The 14,077-nt window shown below is 41.9% G+C and overlaps 1 protein-coding gene and 1 long non-coding RNA gene across 9 annotated transcripts in view; one reads left to right on the forward strand and one right to left on the reverse strand.

Annotated features, from left to right (window-relative positions):
• GUCY2C (guanylate cyclase 2C) overlaps positions 1 to 4,272 on the forward strand; it is a 106,409-nt gene extending 102,137 nt beyond the window's left edge. For all 8 annotated transcript variants that reach the window (XM_079936430.1, XM_079936426.1, XM_079936429.1 and 5 more), the window contains 3 exons: positions 495 to 589; positions 2,157 to 2,233; positions 3,347 to 4,272. In XM_079936430.1, coding sequence (XP_079792556.1) covers positions 495 to 589; positions 2,157 to 2,233; positions 3,347 to 3,521 — 347 coding nt within the window. In that variant the 3' untranslated portion in view covers positions 3,522 to 4,272. The remainder of the gene's footprint in view (positions 1 to 494; positions 590 to 2,156; positions 2,234 to 3,346) is intronic.
• On the reverse strand, positions 1,396 to 4,945 carry LOC307193844. The gene is made up of 3 exons (XR_013830439.1): positions 4,513 to 4,945; positions 4,229 to 4,334; positions 1,396 to 1,899 (listed from the first exon to the last, which is right to left on the reverse strand). It is a non-coding gene; the product is annotated as an uncharacterized lncRNA (long non-coding RNA).
• Between the last annotated feature and the right edge of the window lie 9,132 nt (positions 4,946 to 14,077).

Consider the following 14,077-nt stretch of genomic DNA (forward strand, 5'->3'; position numbering starts at 1 on the left):
GGAAGGTGTTATATAGTAATCAATCAGTGAACGAGATTGCCCTCACCACTTGTTTGTTAGAAGGATAACCGTTACCCCGGAAGAGTAAAATACGAGAAAGTCAAGACTCTATAACTCTCTCCAGAATCTTCACCTTGCCGCCAACACTTTAGCTACTTATTGGAATGTCTATATGGAGACACCAGAGCAAATTCCACCTTTTAAGCTCAGCACCACAGGCTAAATCCAAAGCCAGGCCCAGGGGCTCCCACTCTGAGCTGGGATGAGAATTTACGGGGCACAGCCTAAGGAGCCCCCTCCCTCAGGACCCTCTCTCTTCCCATGTGTGATAATAGTTCTTATCTCACTGATGATATTTTTTAGTATTGTTACTGCAGTATCTAAGCTGCCAAGAGCCCCTGTAATAAATATTCTGGCTCAAGGGGAAACCGATGGTGCCACATAATAGCTCTCAAAACGGGTGAGATTTTCATTGATCTGTTTCGCATTTCCAGCCTTGAGGATTCACGTGAGCGGCTCCACGATATCCATCCTGAAGAGAACGGAGTGCCAGTTCCTGTATGAAGTGAGAGGAGAGACGTACTTAAAGGTAAGGAGTCCGCGGAGACAGCACCCAGAGGAAAGCTCTCACCAGCACCTGGGGGAGGCCTCCTTTGAGACTGGACATCCAATGATCAGTATATTGATGAGCATGAGAACGAAGGGCGCTTTCCTGCTCTCCCCGCAATGATCACCCACCCTCCCCTGTAGGAGAAGCTACCACCGAAGACTGTAAACTCAGAACATCCCTTTACTCCAAAGACCCCTCCTGATGTTTTGAACTATGGCCACGACGTTATAAAATGCTGCCACCATTTCTTTCACCTGTATCCGGGTTTGTCCCCAGTTCCCCCTCCACTCCCAAGAGCTAAGTCTATTGCAGGACTACTTTAGTCAAAGCCCCCCTCTCCCCACTTATGTCCTCGCTTTTACTGCAAGACGCTGCTACTCCCTAAGGCCACCTTTCTTGCTGTACTTTTCTGAGCTTCTGGACCAGTGAACCTCAAGGTGTGGCTCCACGTTCTGCCTCAGCATCGTCCGGGCACTTGTTACAATGCGGATGCCTGGACTCCCCCCACAGGCCTGCGGAGTCAGACCCTCCTTGGGTGTAGATCAGAAATCTGTGCTTGAAACACGCACTCTATGTGACTGTGATGCGCAGGGAGACGGAAGAATCCCCGTTTAGATGCGCCACGCTGCCCCGCACGTTTAGAACAGCAGCCCTCGAGAGCCTCCGCGCGTCTCCAGGTGGCCCACCGGCTGCTAGTTGAAGGCAACCGCACTCACGGTCGGTCTGAAGCCAATGATCGGCCAAGACCACCTGCCTCTACTAGTCATAGGGCCGCTGGCCTCTACTCTGTGACAACTGGGAGAGCCTCCTTTCAGGTAGTTGTGTCCAAACATCACACTTGCTTTTTTAATTCTCCGTAAATACATTTTCTGCAGGGTGTTCCCCCAAAAACAGAAGTGGTCTAAGGATTATTACAGTCCAAACAGAGCCACAATTGTTTTGAATGAGTGATTTTTAAAAATATAAACATCCAGTCTCCTTTTCAAATACAAGCTCTAGCAAAACCAGAATTGCCTGTGTTTCCCTTTATTTTATAGCCTCCAGATGGGCCCAGCCAGTGGTACTTAGTGAATGTTTATTATGATGCACATGCGTTTATAATTTACACACTTAATGTGGGGAAACTGTGGCACAAGTTTCATGGCAAAGTTTTGGGACAAAAAGGGCCGGAATAAAACGTAGACAACAGAAACCAGTTGGATTCGTTGGTGTAGCAGGATTGCAGAGGAATGTTCTTCCTTCTTCATTTAGAGCTCTTGTGCTGTTGCTGTGGTGATATTTTGAAATATCTTTTGGGAAAAAAGAAAATTCTACTTTGAAAAAACACGTCTGGTGGATGAGAGACTTATTTTTTAACAGGCACTTAGACATAAAGATCGGTGTACAGATAATGCAAATCATATCAGGAACAGGTGCTGTCCTAAAATATAGGCGCTGATGAGAAACTCAGAGGTGAAATGTCTTTTGGAAACAGATACTTGTCAGAACGGTGGGCTAGAGTCGACTCTCTTGGTCTCCATGGTACACACCTTTCTCTTCTCTCTAGGGAAGAGGAACTGAGACCACCTACTGGCTGACCGGGGTGAAGGACCAGGAGTACAACCTGCCAACCCCTCCGACCGCGTAAGCTGCCTGGGGCTGTGATGGGGAGGGGTGGGGGAGGGGAGGTCTTGGCTTTGTAAGTTGTGCTACGTGCAGCCGGTTTAACTGTGGTCGAGTGCTTTGCCAGTGGCAGTGATGCAATGAATACAAGGTGAGAGACTACACACATGAAAAAGCTTGGAAACCTCCCTTCTCTGACTGCTAGAGGGTTTCAGGTCTGCTCAGGAGACCAGAGGACAGTTCAGGGCTCCCTCCCTGCCCCTCTGGTCGTAACAAAAGTAGAGCAGTGGAGCACACTGTACTGCATTGCCTCCCGTGCCTGCAGTGCTCTGCCGTCACCCGATGAAACAGGAACGCCCCCAGCTCCAGGACTGCGGGTCTGGGTCTTCACGTGGAGCATGTGTTCCCCGTGAGATGAGGAAGACAGGTTTCAGGTCCAAGTAACCGGTTTCAGGTTCCCCTAAAGATGACTCAAATGGTCTTCCAGTTGCACCTTGGCCACTGCGATCAGTCACTGTGGCCGTTGGAATGGCTTTTGCTGTGGTGGAGAAACCCTGTTTTGCACACTCCTAGACGCAGGACCCAGACACATGGGGAAGACCGTAGAGATGCCAAGTCAACCCAGATCGTCCCTGGGTCACAGGGGACCTGGCCCCTTATTAAGAGCACCCCAGGTCCCTTCTAAACTCTTGAAACCCTCCACCTGTTGTGAGCCCTCCCCAGACAAGCCACACCCCTAGGAAGGTGTGGGACCAATGTGTTTTCAGAGTTTCGTGGTGGCAGGGGCCTAGCACCCGCCTGGCTTCCTTTCCCCTCCCTGCAGAGGTATGTGTAAACCTAACCGTGCCTCCGAATTCCACAGCATGTTGTTTCACTTTGAAATTGAAATATATCAATAATTTCCTGCTCGAAATATATTCTGCTTTTCCTACAACTACACAGAGCAGGGATGACAGATCTTTAAGCTCATCAAAGGAAGGCAAGGATCATTTTGTGTGCTCTGGACTTCCTGTGTTCAGCCCAGAATAGGTGTTCAACAAGTATTCTGTGAATGGAACTGGCGGTTCTGGAGCTGAGGGATAGTCTGTATGAATTGCTGAGAAGATCCGTTTTCCCTCCGCACTCTCTCTCCAGGGAAAGCCAACAGCGATTGCAAGCCGAGTTTGTAGACATGATCGCCAGCTCTTTACAGAAAAGACAGGCCTCAGGGATAAGGAACAGAAAACCAACCCGGGTAGCCAGCTACAAGAAGGGCACCCTGGAATACTTGCAGCTGAACACGACAGACAAGGAGAGCACCCATTTTTAAACCTCAGTGAAGTCTAAGGGCTCGGGCAAACTAAGCCCAGCTGCACTTGGGCAGGTGTCCTGAAGCTTCCATTTCCCTGACACCTCAGTGGAACGGAAGAAGACTTAGATGCAACCTCTTCAGCCTCGGCTGCCCTGTCTGGAACATAGACTTGCTTCTGTGAATCAGTTGTGTGCCCTCAGTGCGATAATTACCTTTTACTCTGGGGCCCAATCTCAACAGTTACCCCAGGGAGCTTCGACCTGGGAAAGAAGAGGAATGAATGTACCATCTCGAAGTTGAGGAGATTTTGTTCTTATTTCGCCTATTTTTGTTTTGTTTACTGGCTCTTTTTCCTTCTGTATTCGTGATAGGATTCTTTTTTTAATTGTCGCAATTATATTTTAAGTACTTTGTCTCCATTAAATTATATTTAACTCATAATTTTTGCAGAAAATATGCAGTATATGAGGTAGGAATAAAAGTTAAGTGTTTCCTGGGTCTGTGGATGTGTTTCCATCTTTTCCACCCATTTTTCCTGGAATGCACCATCCATCGCCTTGCACTCACTGAAAAACTGACTTAATTCCCCTGCACTAAAGGAGGGCAAAGCTAGCATCATTGCTCAGGGATACGAACCTTGACGTTTATCATTACCTGTGTGCATGTGGTAATTTTGTGTCTAGGCCTCTACCATAGGAGCTGGGCTAAATTCAAATCCTGTTTACCTGTAAAGACACATTACTTCAAACTCTTCAAATCCCCTTTCACATCCAGCAGCAATCTCTTGCCCCTTCTAATGGCACTCCAGCATGACTCGTCTGCTTGAAACCTCTGGGGAAAGGACAAAAGTCAGGTTGAGTAGACTAGTATCAGCAAGGGCAAGAACAAGCATGTAACACCCTGGCACTAAACCACTAAAACAACTGCTCTAACCACATCATGCCTCCCCAGGCCTCTGCCACAAAAGCCACCCCAGAGATTAAGAAACAGGTTATGTCTTCTCCATCACCTGGAAAAGCAGACAATCAAAAAGTAATAGGGCTTCCCTGGTGGCGCAGTGGTTGAGAGTCCACCTGCCAATGCAGGGGACACAGGTTCGTGCCCCGGTCCGGGAGGATCCCACATGCTGCGGAGCGGCTGCGCCCGTGAGCCATGGCCGCTGAGCCTGCGCGTCCGGAGCCTGTGCTCCGCAACGGTAGAGGCCACAACAGTGAGAGGCCCGTGTACCGCAAAAAAAAAAAGTAATAAATTATCTCCTGATATATAGGTTGAACATGTAATATGCAGCAAGAGTCCTTCCTTGGAATCTGGAGGTTTATAATCTGTCTGTGCCTCTGTGTCCAGCACAAGGAGACTATACACAGGGATGAGGTCGTGGCATGGAAGTTCTTGGTCATTCATTCATTCAGGAAACACATTTGACCTTCTCCTTTTATTCCAGGGACTGGGCTTAATGTAGGCGGTAGAGACATACAGTCTCTGCCAAACCTTGAATCTTAAAGGAGAGAGAGAAATGGAAAGAGATAAGTGGGTGTGGGGACCAAGCAGCATCCTTGACAACAGGCAAACTTAGCAACTCTAAGGTCGACCAGAAAATTGTTTTTAATGCTCACAGGGCATTGATGACAAACTTCTCAGTTGAAGGCTCCCGTGTTTGTATTCTATTATAGACTCTACGTGGTTGTGAAATATTTCTTGACCTTTAAACAGATGTGTGGCCTCGGCTTGACCACTTAACAGTGTGGATGTATAACACCAGTGATGACAGTGACTAAGAATAGTGCCGGCCAAATTCCTTCTCTGCTCTTTTCTAGCTGTAAATTAATTAATGTCTCCAAGCCTCTGTTTCATTAATAAATCATTAATCATAATATCCACCTCAAGGAGTTGTTATAATGATTTTTTTAATGAAATTTGTCAAGAACCTAGCACAGTGGTTCATATAGTAGATTTTCAACATATAACCTCTACCTTCAACTTTTCCCCCCTCTCTCTACTTGCTTAATTAGTCAGAACTAAAGCATTTCAAACACAGGACTTTCATGTGCAATAAGCGTACTTAAGATGATTTTTTTTCAAGAATTGATTATAGAATTTTTCAAATGTACACAAAAGTAGAGAGAATCGCTTATGAATCCCCATCGAGTCATCATCAGTTTCAAGAATTACCAATATTTTCCCAATCTTGTTTCATCTATCTTCTACCAACTTTGTTTGTTTTACCAGATTGTTTTAAAAGAACTTCCAAATATCCTGTCTTTCACCTATAAATACCTCAATACATCTTTTTAAAAATTTTTTTTATTGAAGTATAGTTATAGAAAATGTTGTGTTTCAGGTATACAGCAAAGTGATTCAGTTTTATATATACATATATATGTATATAAACATATATATATATTCTTTTTCAGATCTTTTCCATTATAGGTTATTACAAGATATTAAATATAGTTCCCTGTGCTATAGGTCCTTGTCGTTTATCTATTTTATATATAGTAGTGTGTGTCTGTTAATCCCAAACTCCTAACTTATCCCTCTCCCCCCTTAACCAGTTGACAAAGTTTATTTAAAGGGCCAAGCAGTAAATAGTTCACACTTGGCAGGCAACCCTCTCTCTGTTGCAACTACTCACCTTTGCTGTTGTAGCACGAAAGTCACCATAGACAGTATGCAAGGCCATGGGCAGGATATGTTCCAATAAAAGTTTATTTTTATCTGCAGCTATTGTTTGCTTAACCTTGCTCTAGCAGATAAGGATTTTTTTAAAATCATAGCTAAAATACCATTATCATAGCAAATGAAATTAATGAAAAGTCCTTAATATCAACTAATAACAGGTTCATTTTATTAAAAATCTCCCTAGCTGTTTCAAAAAAATATTTTACATTAGTTTTTTCAAGTCAGGATCCATAAAGGTCCATATGTTTACACATGCCTGAAACATCACTCTAGTCTCTTTTAACCTATACTGTTTCACCCATACACACTTTTTTTCTATGACATTTATTTGTGGAAGAAATTGAGTCATTTTTCCTACATAGTTCCTCAATGAATTTAGCTGGTTGAATATTCATGGTTATGTTTAATTTGTTCTTATATTTTCCATATTTCCTGGAATTTGGTAGTTAGACCCAGAAGATAATTAGAGTCAGGTTTAATATTTGCCCAAGATAATTTATGTAGCCAGTCTCCCAAAGGAGAATTTAGATGTGGAAAATAATACACTGAGATTCCAGCTCCAGTGATCAGTAATGAGACTAGATTATAATTGCACACTTGGCATTAGTTTTAATCACCCACTCCCACCTCAAACCCCCAGAATGACAGAAAATTACTTCTACAAAGAATTGGGAAACAGGAAAGAATATCCTTGGTGAACCGGAAATTATGAGGCAATTCTGAAAGACAGAAAACAGATGGGATCAGACTAAAAGAGAGAATAGTAGCCCAAAGCAATTGTAGAAGAGGACTGATGGAAAAGGTAGGAAGGGTTCTGGGGGAGCTCCAAGCTCAGAAGGAGCAGATAAAGGGGCAAGAGAGAATCTTAGCGTTAATCAACACTAGGGTGGAGGCTACCATTGCCAATGAGAGTACACAGACTTAGGGGGAAGGGAGCCAGCTCAAACCCTGGCCTGGCTCTGCCTCTGACCAAGGCTGAGGCAGCCATTGCCAGCACGCACATTCCTGCCCACACTTGGGAGGAGGGGAACTAGCTCCAGGCAGGAGACCACCGAAACCAGCGGGAGCGAAACCAGCTGAGTAGTGTGGCAACAGCCTCACTGGCCCTGACCCAGCCTCTAACCAAGTCACACATACCAGGGAAAAAGTGAAGCCAGCACAACAGTGCAGCCCCAAACCCTCAGGCCCTGGCTGTGATGCAAACCAAGGGAGAGACTACCACCACATCTGGGAGAAACCCAACTCCCTCAGGGCTCCTGCTTCAGCCCCTTGGGGCCCAACTCCACTCCCGACAGGGTGATAACAGCCGCTGAGCATAGGAGAAGCTCCAGCTTGCACCTGCCTCTGGCTCTAGCTGCTCCAGCTCCAGCCCTACCTCCTACCAAGGTGGGGCTGCCAGCACACCTGTGGGAAGACATGCTCATTTCATATCCAGCTCTCCCACCAAAGCCACTGGGTACCAGAAACTGTACAGGATTCTCCATTCAAGGACACCCCTTCAAGACCACAATAAGTAACTGTTTCACTAATTTCATGGGGACAGAGAAAGTTAAACAAATTGAGGAGACAAAGGAATTTGTTTAAAATGAAGGAACAAGAAAGAAAAAAACCCAAATGAAGCAGAGATAAATAATTTACCAGATAAAGAGTTCAAAGCATTAGTAATAAGAATGCTAACTGAACTTGGGAAAAGAATAGATGAACATAGTGGAAATTTTGACAAGGAACTAGAAAATATAAAAAAGAACCAGTCATCACTGAAGAATACAATAACTAAAATGAAAAATATACTAGAAGGAATTAACGGCAGATTAGTTGATACAGAAGAACACATAAGTGACCTAGAAGACAGAATAATGGAAATCACCCAATCAGAATACAATAAGAAAAACAAATTTAAAAAATGAGGATACATAAGGATAGCTTAAGGGACTTCTGGGACAACATCAATCATACTAACATTAGCATTATAGCGGTCCCAGAAGGAGAGGAGAGAGAGCAAGGGGTAGAAGGTGTATTTAATGAAATTGTGGCTGAAAACTCTCTGAACCTGAGGAAGGAAATAGATTTCCAGGTACAGGAAGCACAGAGAGTCATCAAGCAAGATGAATGCAAAGAGACCCGTATAAGACATCTCATAATTAAAATGACAAAAGCTAAAGAGAATTTTAAAGGCAGCAAGAGAAAAACAAAGAGTCACATATAAGGTAACCCCCATAAAGCTAACCGCTGATTTTTCTGCAGAAACTTTGCAGGCCAGAAGGGAGTGGCGTGACATATTTAAAGTTTTAAAAGGAAAAACCTACAACTTAAGATACTATACCTTCAAGGTTATCATTCAGAATTGGAGAGATAAAGAGCTTCTCAGAAAAGCAAAAACTAAGAGTTCATCAGTACTAACCCAACCTTAAAAGAAGTGTTAAAGGGGCTTCCCTGGTGGCGCAGTGGTTGAGAGTCCGCCTGCCGATGCAGGGGACATGGGTTCGTGCCCCGGTCCGGGAAGATCCCACATGCCGCGGAGTGACTGGGCCCGTGAGCCATGGCCGCTGAGCCTGCGTGTCCGGAGCCTGTGCTCCGCAACGGGAGAGGCCACAGCAGTGAGAGGCCCGCATACCGCAAATAAAAAAAAAAAAAAGGAAGTGTTAAAGGGTCTTCTTTAAGTGAAAAAAGAAAAGGCTACAACAAAAAAATAAGAAATCATAGGAAAGGAAAAATTCCACTGGTAAAGGCAAATATATAGTAGAGGGTGTGGATCAACCACTTAAATAAGCTAGTATGAAGGTTAAAAGACAAAAATTATAAAATCAACTGTAACTACAATAAATAGTTAAGGGATAAACATAAAAATGTAAAATATGATATCAAAAACACAAAATGGGGGAAGAGAGTAAAAAATGTAGATCTATTAGAATGTGTATGAACGTAAATGACTACCATTTTAAAACTAGTAGATATAGTTATAGTTCAATGTATATGAAGTCCACGGGAACCACAAATCTAAAACCTATAATAGATACACAAAAACCAGAGAGAAAGGAACACAAAGATAACACAAAAGGGGCTTCCCTGGTGGCGCAGTGGTTGAGAGTCTGCCTGCCGATGCAGGGGACATGGGTTCGTGCCCTGGTCCAGGAAGATCCCACATGCCGCGGAGTGGCTAGGCCTGTGAGCCATGGCCGCTGGGCCTGCGCGTCCAGAGCCTGTGCTCCGCAAAGGGAGAGGCCACAGCGGTGAGAGGCCCGCGTACCACAAAAAAAAAAAAAAAAAAAAAAAAGATAACACAAAAGGAGTCACCAAACCACAAAGGAAGAGACTAAAAGAAGGAAAGAACAGAGGAGAACTACAAAAACAATGAGAAAACAAGTAACAAAATGGCAATAAGTACATACCTATCAGACATTACTTTAAATGTTGACAGACTATATGCTCCAATCAAAAGACATAGTGTGGTTGATTGGATTAAAAAATTAGACCTGTCTATATGCTGCCTACAGGAGACTCACTTCAGAGCTAAAGATAAACAGAGACTGAAATTGAGGGAATTAAAAAACATACTCCATACAAATAGAAATGAAAAGGAAGTTGGGGTACCAATACTCTTATCAAAGTAGACTTTAAAACAAAATAGATAGATAGATAGATATAGATAAATGTACATGTGTTCTATATACTAACCCACTGGTAGGACCTAGAAGTTGTGACACCCAAATAGCAATGAACACAACTAGTGTCCAGATTGTTGCTTCTAAATACCATTGCCAGAAGGAATGAGGGCTCCTTGCAGAAGTGACTGATTTTAAGATTAGGGCAGGAGGGAGTTCCCTGGTGGCTTAGTGGCTAGGATTCCAGGCTTTCACTGCCATGGCCTGGATTCAATCCCTAGTTGGCAAACTGAGATGCCACAAGCCATGTGGCACAGCCAAGAAAAGAAAAATACCCCTAAAAAAAAAAAGACTAGGGCAGGAAAAATGCAAAATAAACCTGGAGCACCTTGTGTTGACAGAAGGTAATGAAGTGCTCAAAAACAAACAAAAAAAAGTTGGGGACATGTCAGAATGACACAGAAGCCAACCTGAAAGAACTCCCAAATGGTTAAAGCTGGGAGAAATTTAGCAATAAAATAAATAATGAAACTTAAAGAATAAAGTAGATATCCGTGATTCCATACCAAAATAAATGTGATTAAATATACAAATAAATGATGGAGATGAGATAACACTTCCTTATAGGATAATCCAATTAAGAAGTGTAGAAAAATGCAGGAAAAAGAAAATGGCTATGAGAACACCAGAGTAATAATTTTTACAGACAAGATCCATCAATTAATGCTAAAATTAGTGGGTGACAGTTTAAGGACAAACAGGATGTTTGTACAGTTTCAAAGTATCTCCCCTTGAATGTTTATTATTACAAAGGGAAAGTAGTCATTTAAAGTGGAAAAGCCTCCAACACCACCTTAACCAGATAACTAAACCTAACTTCACCAGTAACAAGACATATTAACATCCTGTATCCCCTCATACAATGTCTTGAGAGGGTTTCTTCACCTATGTGATATTTTTCCTTAATATGCATAACCTCAATCTCATCATGAAGAAACATCAGACAAAATCAAATTGAGGGACATTCTACAAAATACTTGACCAGTTCTAGGAATAAAGTTGGAGGAACTAGTGAGACCCTATGAGAATTAGCTTAGGAGATTCTATCCTAGGTTGAAGGACTAGGAAATGAAAAATGTTTGAAGTTACAGAGATAATCAGTAGAGGTACTGATGGGGATGGAAAAAGATATTCCATGCAAATGGAAATCAAAAGAAAGCTGGAGTAGCAATACTCATATCAGACAAAATAGACTTTAAAATAAAGACTGTCACAAGACACAAGGAAGGACACTACATAATTATCAAGGGATCAATCCAAGAAGAAGATATAACAATTGTAAATATTTATGCACCCAACAAAGGAGCACCTCAATACATAAGGCAGATGCTAACAGCCATAAAAAGGGAAATTGACAGTAACACAGTAATAGTGGGAGACTTTCACACTCCACTTACACCAATGGATAGATCATCCAGACAGAAAATTAATAAGGAAACACAAGCCTTAAATGACACATTAGACCAGATAGACTTAATTGATATTTATAGGATATTCCATCCAAAAGCAGCAGAATACACTTTCTTCTGAAGTACACACGGAACATTCTCCAGGATAGATCACATCTTGGGTCACAAATCAAGCCTCGGTAAATTTAAGAAGATTGAAATTGCACCAAGCATCTTTTCCGACCACAATGCTATGAGATTAGAAATCAATTACAGGGAAAAAAAACTGTAAAAATCACAAACACATGGAGGCTAAACAATACGCCACTAAAGAACCAAGAGATCACTGACGAAATCAAAGAGGAAATCAAAAAGTACCTAGAAACAAATGACAACGAGAACACGACAACCCAAAACCTATGGGATGCAGCAAAAGCAGTTCTAAGAGGGAAGTTTATAGCAGTAGAGGTGCTGATACCATTGATAATGGAAGGAGGTAGAGAACAAGGTAGAGAGTATTGTAGGTGAGCCAACTCTTCGTTTATCCTAGCAGGAAGTCAGATAATGTCGGATTGATAAAACGAGAAACAATAGTATAGGCATATTGGCTTGATTGACGCTGACACCTTCAGAAGACCTAAAAACAGAAATAGTAACAAGGGACAACCTCAGAGACATTGTACTAGAGGAAGAGAAGTGTAGGTCAGGTGATTTGCTTCTCATTATAAACACTGATTATATTCATATTCTTTAAACTATGTGCATTAATTGCTTAGATTATTTAAAAAACTAAATAACAGGGGGAGGGGCAATATAGGGGTAGGGAATTAAGAGGTACAAATTATTAGGTATAAAATAAGCTACAAGGATATATTGTACAACACAGGGACTATAGCAAATATTTTATAATAACTATAAATGGAGTAGAACCTTTAAAAATGGTGAATCACTATATTGTACACCTATAACATATAATGTTATACATTGACTATAAAAATAAATTTTAAAAAATACAAAAATAAATAACAGATAGTATTCCATAAAAATTGGGACTCCTATGTTTTTGAAAGACTCAGAATAAAATTGTTTAAAAATCAGATGTTCCCCATGCATAGAAAATGAGATTTAATAAAACAAGGAAAAGATTATTTGTGCAAATTTTTTTCAGAAAACTACCTATTGCACAAATGAAGTACACGTGTCTTTCTGAGAGCATCTTTTAAATGATCACATAGCCTTTGTTTTTGTAAATGAGAAAAAAACAACAGAAATGATGTGGGAAATTGTTCCTTTTGTGCTTGAGTCACATGAATTTTTATTCAGCCAGCAGATGGTAGACCAGATGTTGGATAATATGTTCTGAAAATGACCTTGTTTTATTAAGTGGTGATAAGTTAACCATTATAGAAATAGAAGACTTTCCAGCCTAGAATTCTCATGGAGGCTTTGTATTTGCAGTAATCGCACATTGTTTTCATGTTTGCTAAAAATGCCATTATCTTCTTTTCTGTATTTTTATAGAATATAAAATTTTGTGTATGTGCTTACATATACACATATATCATACAATGCAGTCCCAGTTAAAACACATCTTATCTAGCACCTTTAAATAATTGCAGTTTAACATTGGGTAGATTATTCCATCCAATTGTTTAATGTGTTAACCTGACCGCAGTGTAAATAGAGCTCACAGCAGAGAAACCAGTGACACACTCCTGGTTTATGTCCTAATATCTGGGCAGACTCATGACTCAAAACTCACATTTGTTACAAAAGACATGAGTTATCGCCTCCAGTTCCATATTTCTTTTGAAATAAATAACCAAATCTTGCGGTTTGTGATAGGGCAGATGTTTGGTAAGAGTGGGAATTGCACAAGAACCTTCTGCAACTTCTAAAGAGATCCTAAATTACTCAGTCACTCATTCAGCTTAGAAACAAACATTATATAGAGCAGTATTTCTCACTCTGATTCTGTGATCAAGGATCCTTTTTCATTTCAAACTGAGCAGAGAATGATACTGTGACCAGAGAATGATACTGTGTTTTATAAAACACAGAAGCACACGCTTAGATGTTATGGCAATGTCCATCTGCCATTGCAAACCAGGACCGGTCTGCAGAGCCCCTAATAGAGAGGACCGTACATTCAGAAATGTAGATTTCAGTCTCAGCTTTGCCACAAACTAAACCAAGAGCTTCTGGGCCAGTTGCTTAACCCTCAGGGCTGCTGCGAAGACCAAAGGAGTTTTTATAGATGACAGCTTTGTAAAGAGAGGAGAACTATATTCATATTAGTTATTATTCTGAACCTCTCTGGACCTCAATTTCAATCAGACTCCAAGAGAATTGAAGGAGTGATCTGTATAGTACTTTAAACTTTAATGATTCTGTATATTGATGCATTTGTTTAAATAAAGCCAGAAGGGTGGACAGTGTATGGATACAGTGTAGTGCCAAGAGGTTTCTAGGAGCTGGGCATAGAGCAGATCGTGCCTGGCCCGTTCTGTCTCCTCCCCCTTGGCTCCCTGGGTTGACTGATAAGAAGACATCCGAACAAAGGCTGCTCTTGGACACTTACAGGCTCCACTTGGAAGAGAACTTTTGTGAATCCTGACCAGCAAGTTGGCCACGGGACTTGGCATTACCACGGGAGTAAGAAGTCCTACATCCCACCGCCCAGTCCCCTCCATGAGGCCTTTTTGTCCAGAGGAACAGTGTCCTGCCTTGATTCTGCCTTGTTGCTTGTAAACTTCTTCCCCAGTGAGAAGGCCCTGTTTCTCAGCTACAGGGAAAAGAGTCTACTCCAGCTAGTTTAAAAGTAAGGAGTTCATCAGTAGCTCCC

The sequence above is a fragment of the Stenella coeruleoalba genome (genome assembly GCF_951394435.1).
Source record: "Stenella coeruleoalba genome assembly, chromosome: 11".
Taxonomy (NCBI): domain Eukaryota; kingdom Metazoa; phylum Chordata; class Mammalia; order Artiodactyla; family Delphinidae; genus Stenella; species Stenella coeruleoalba.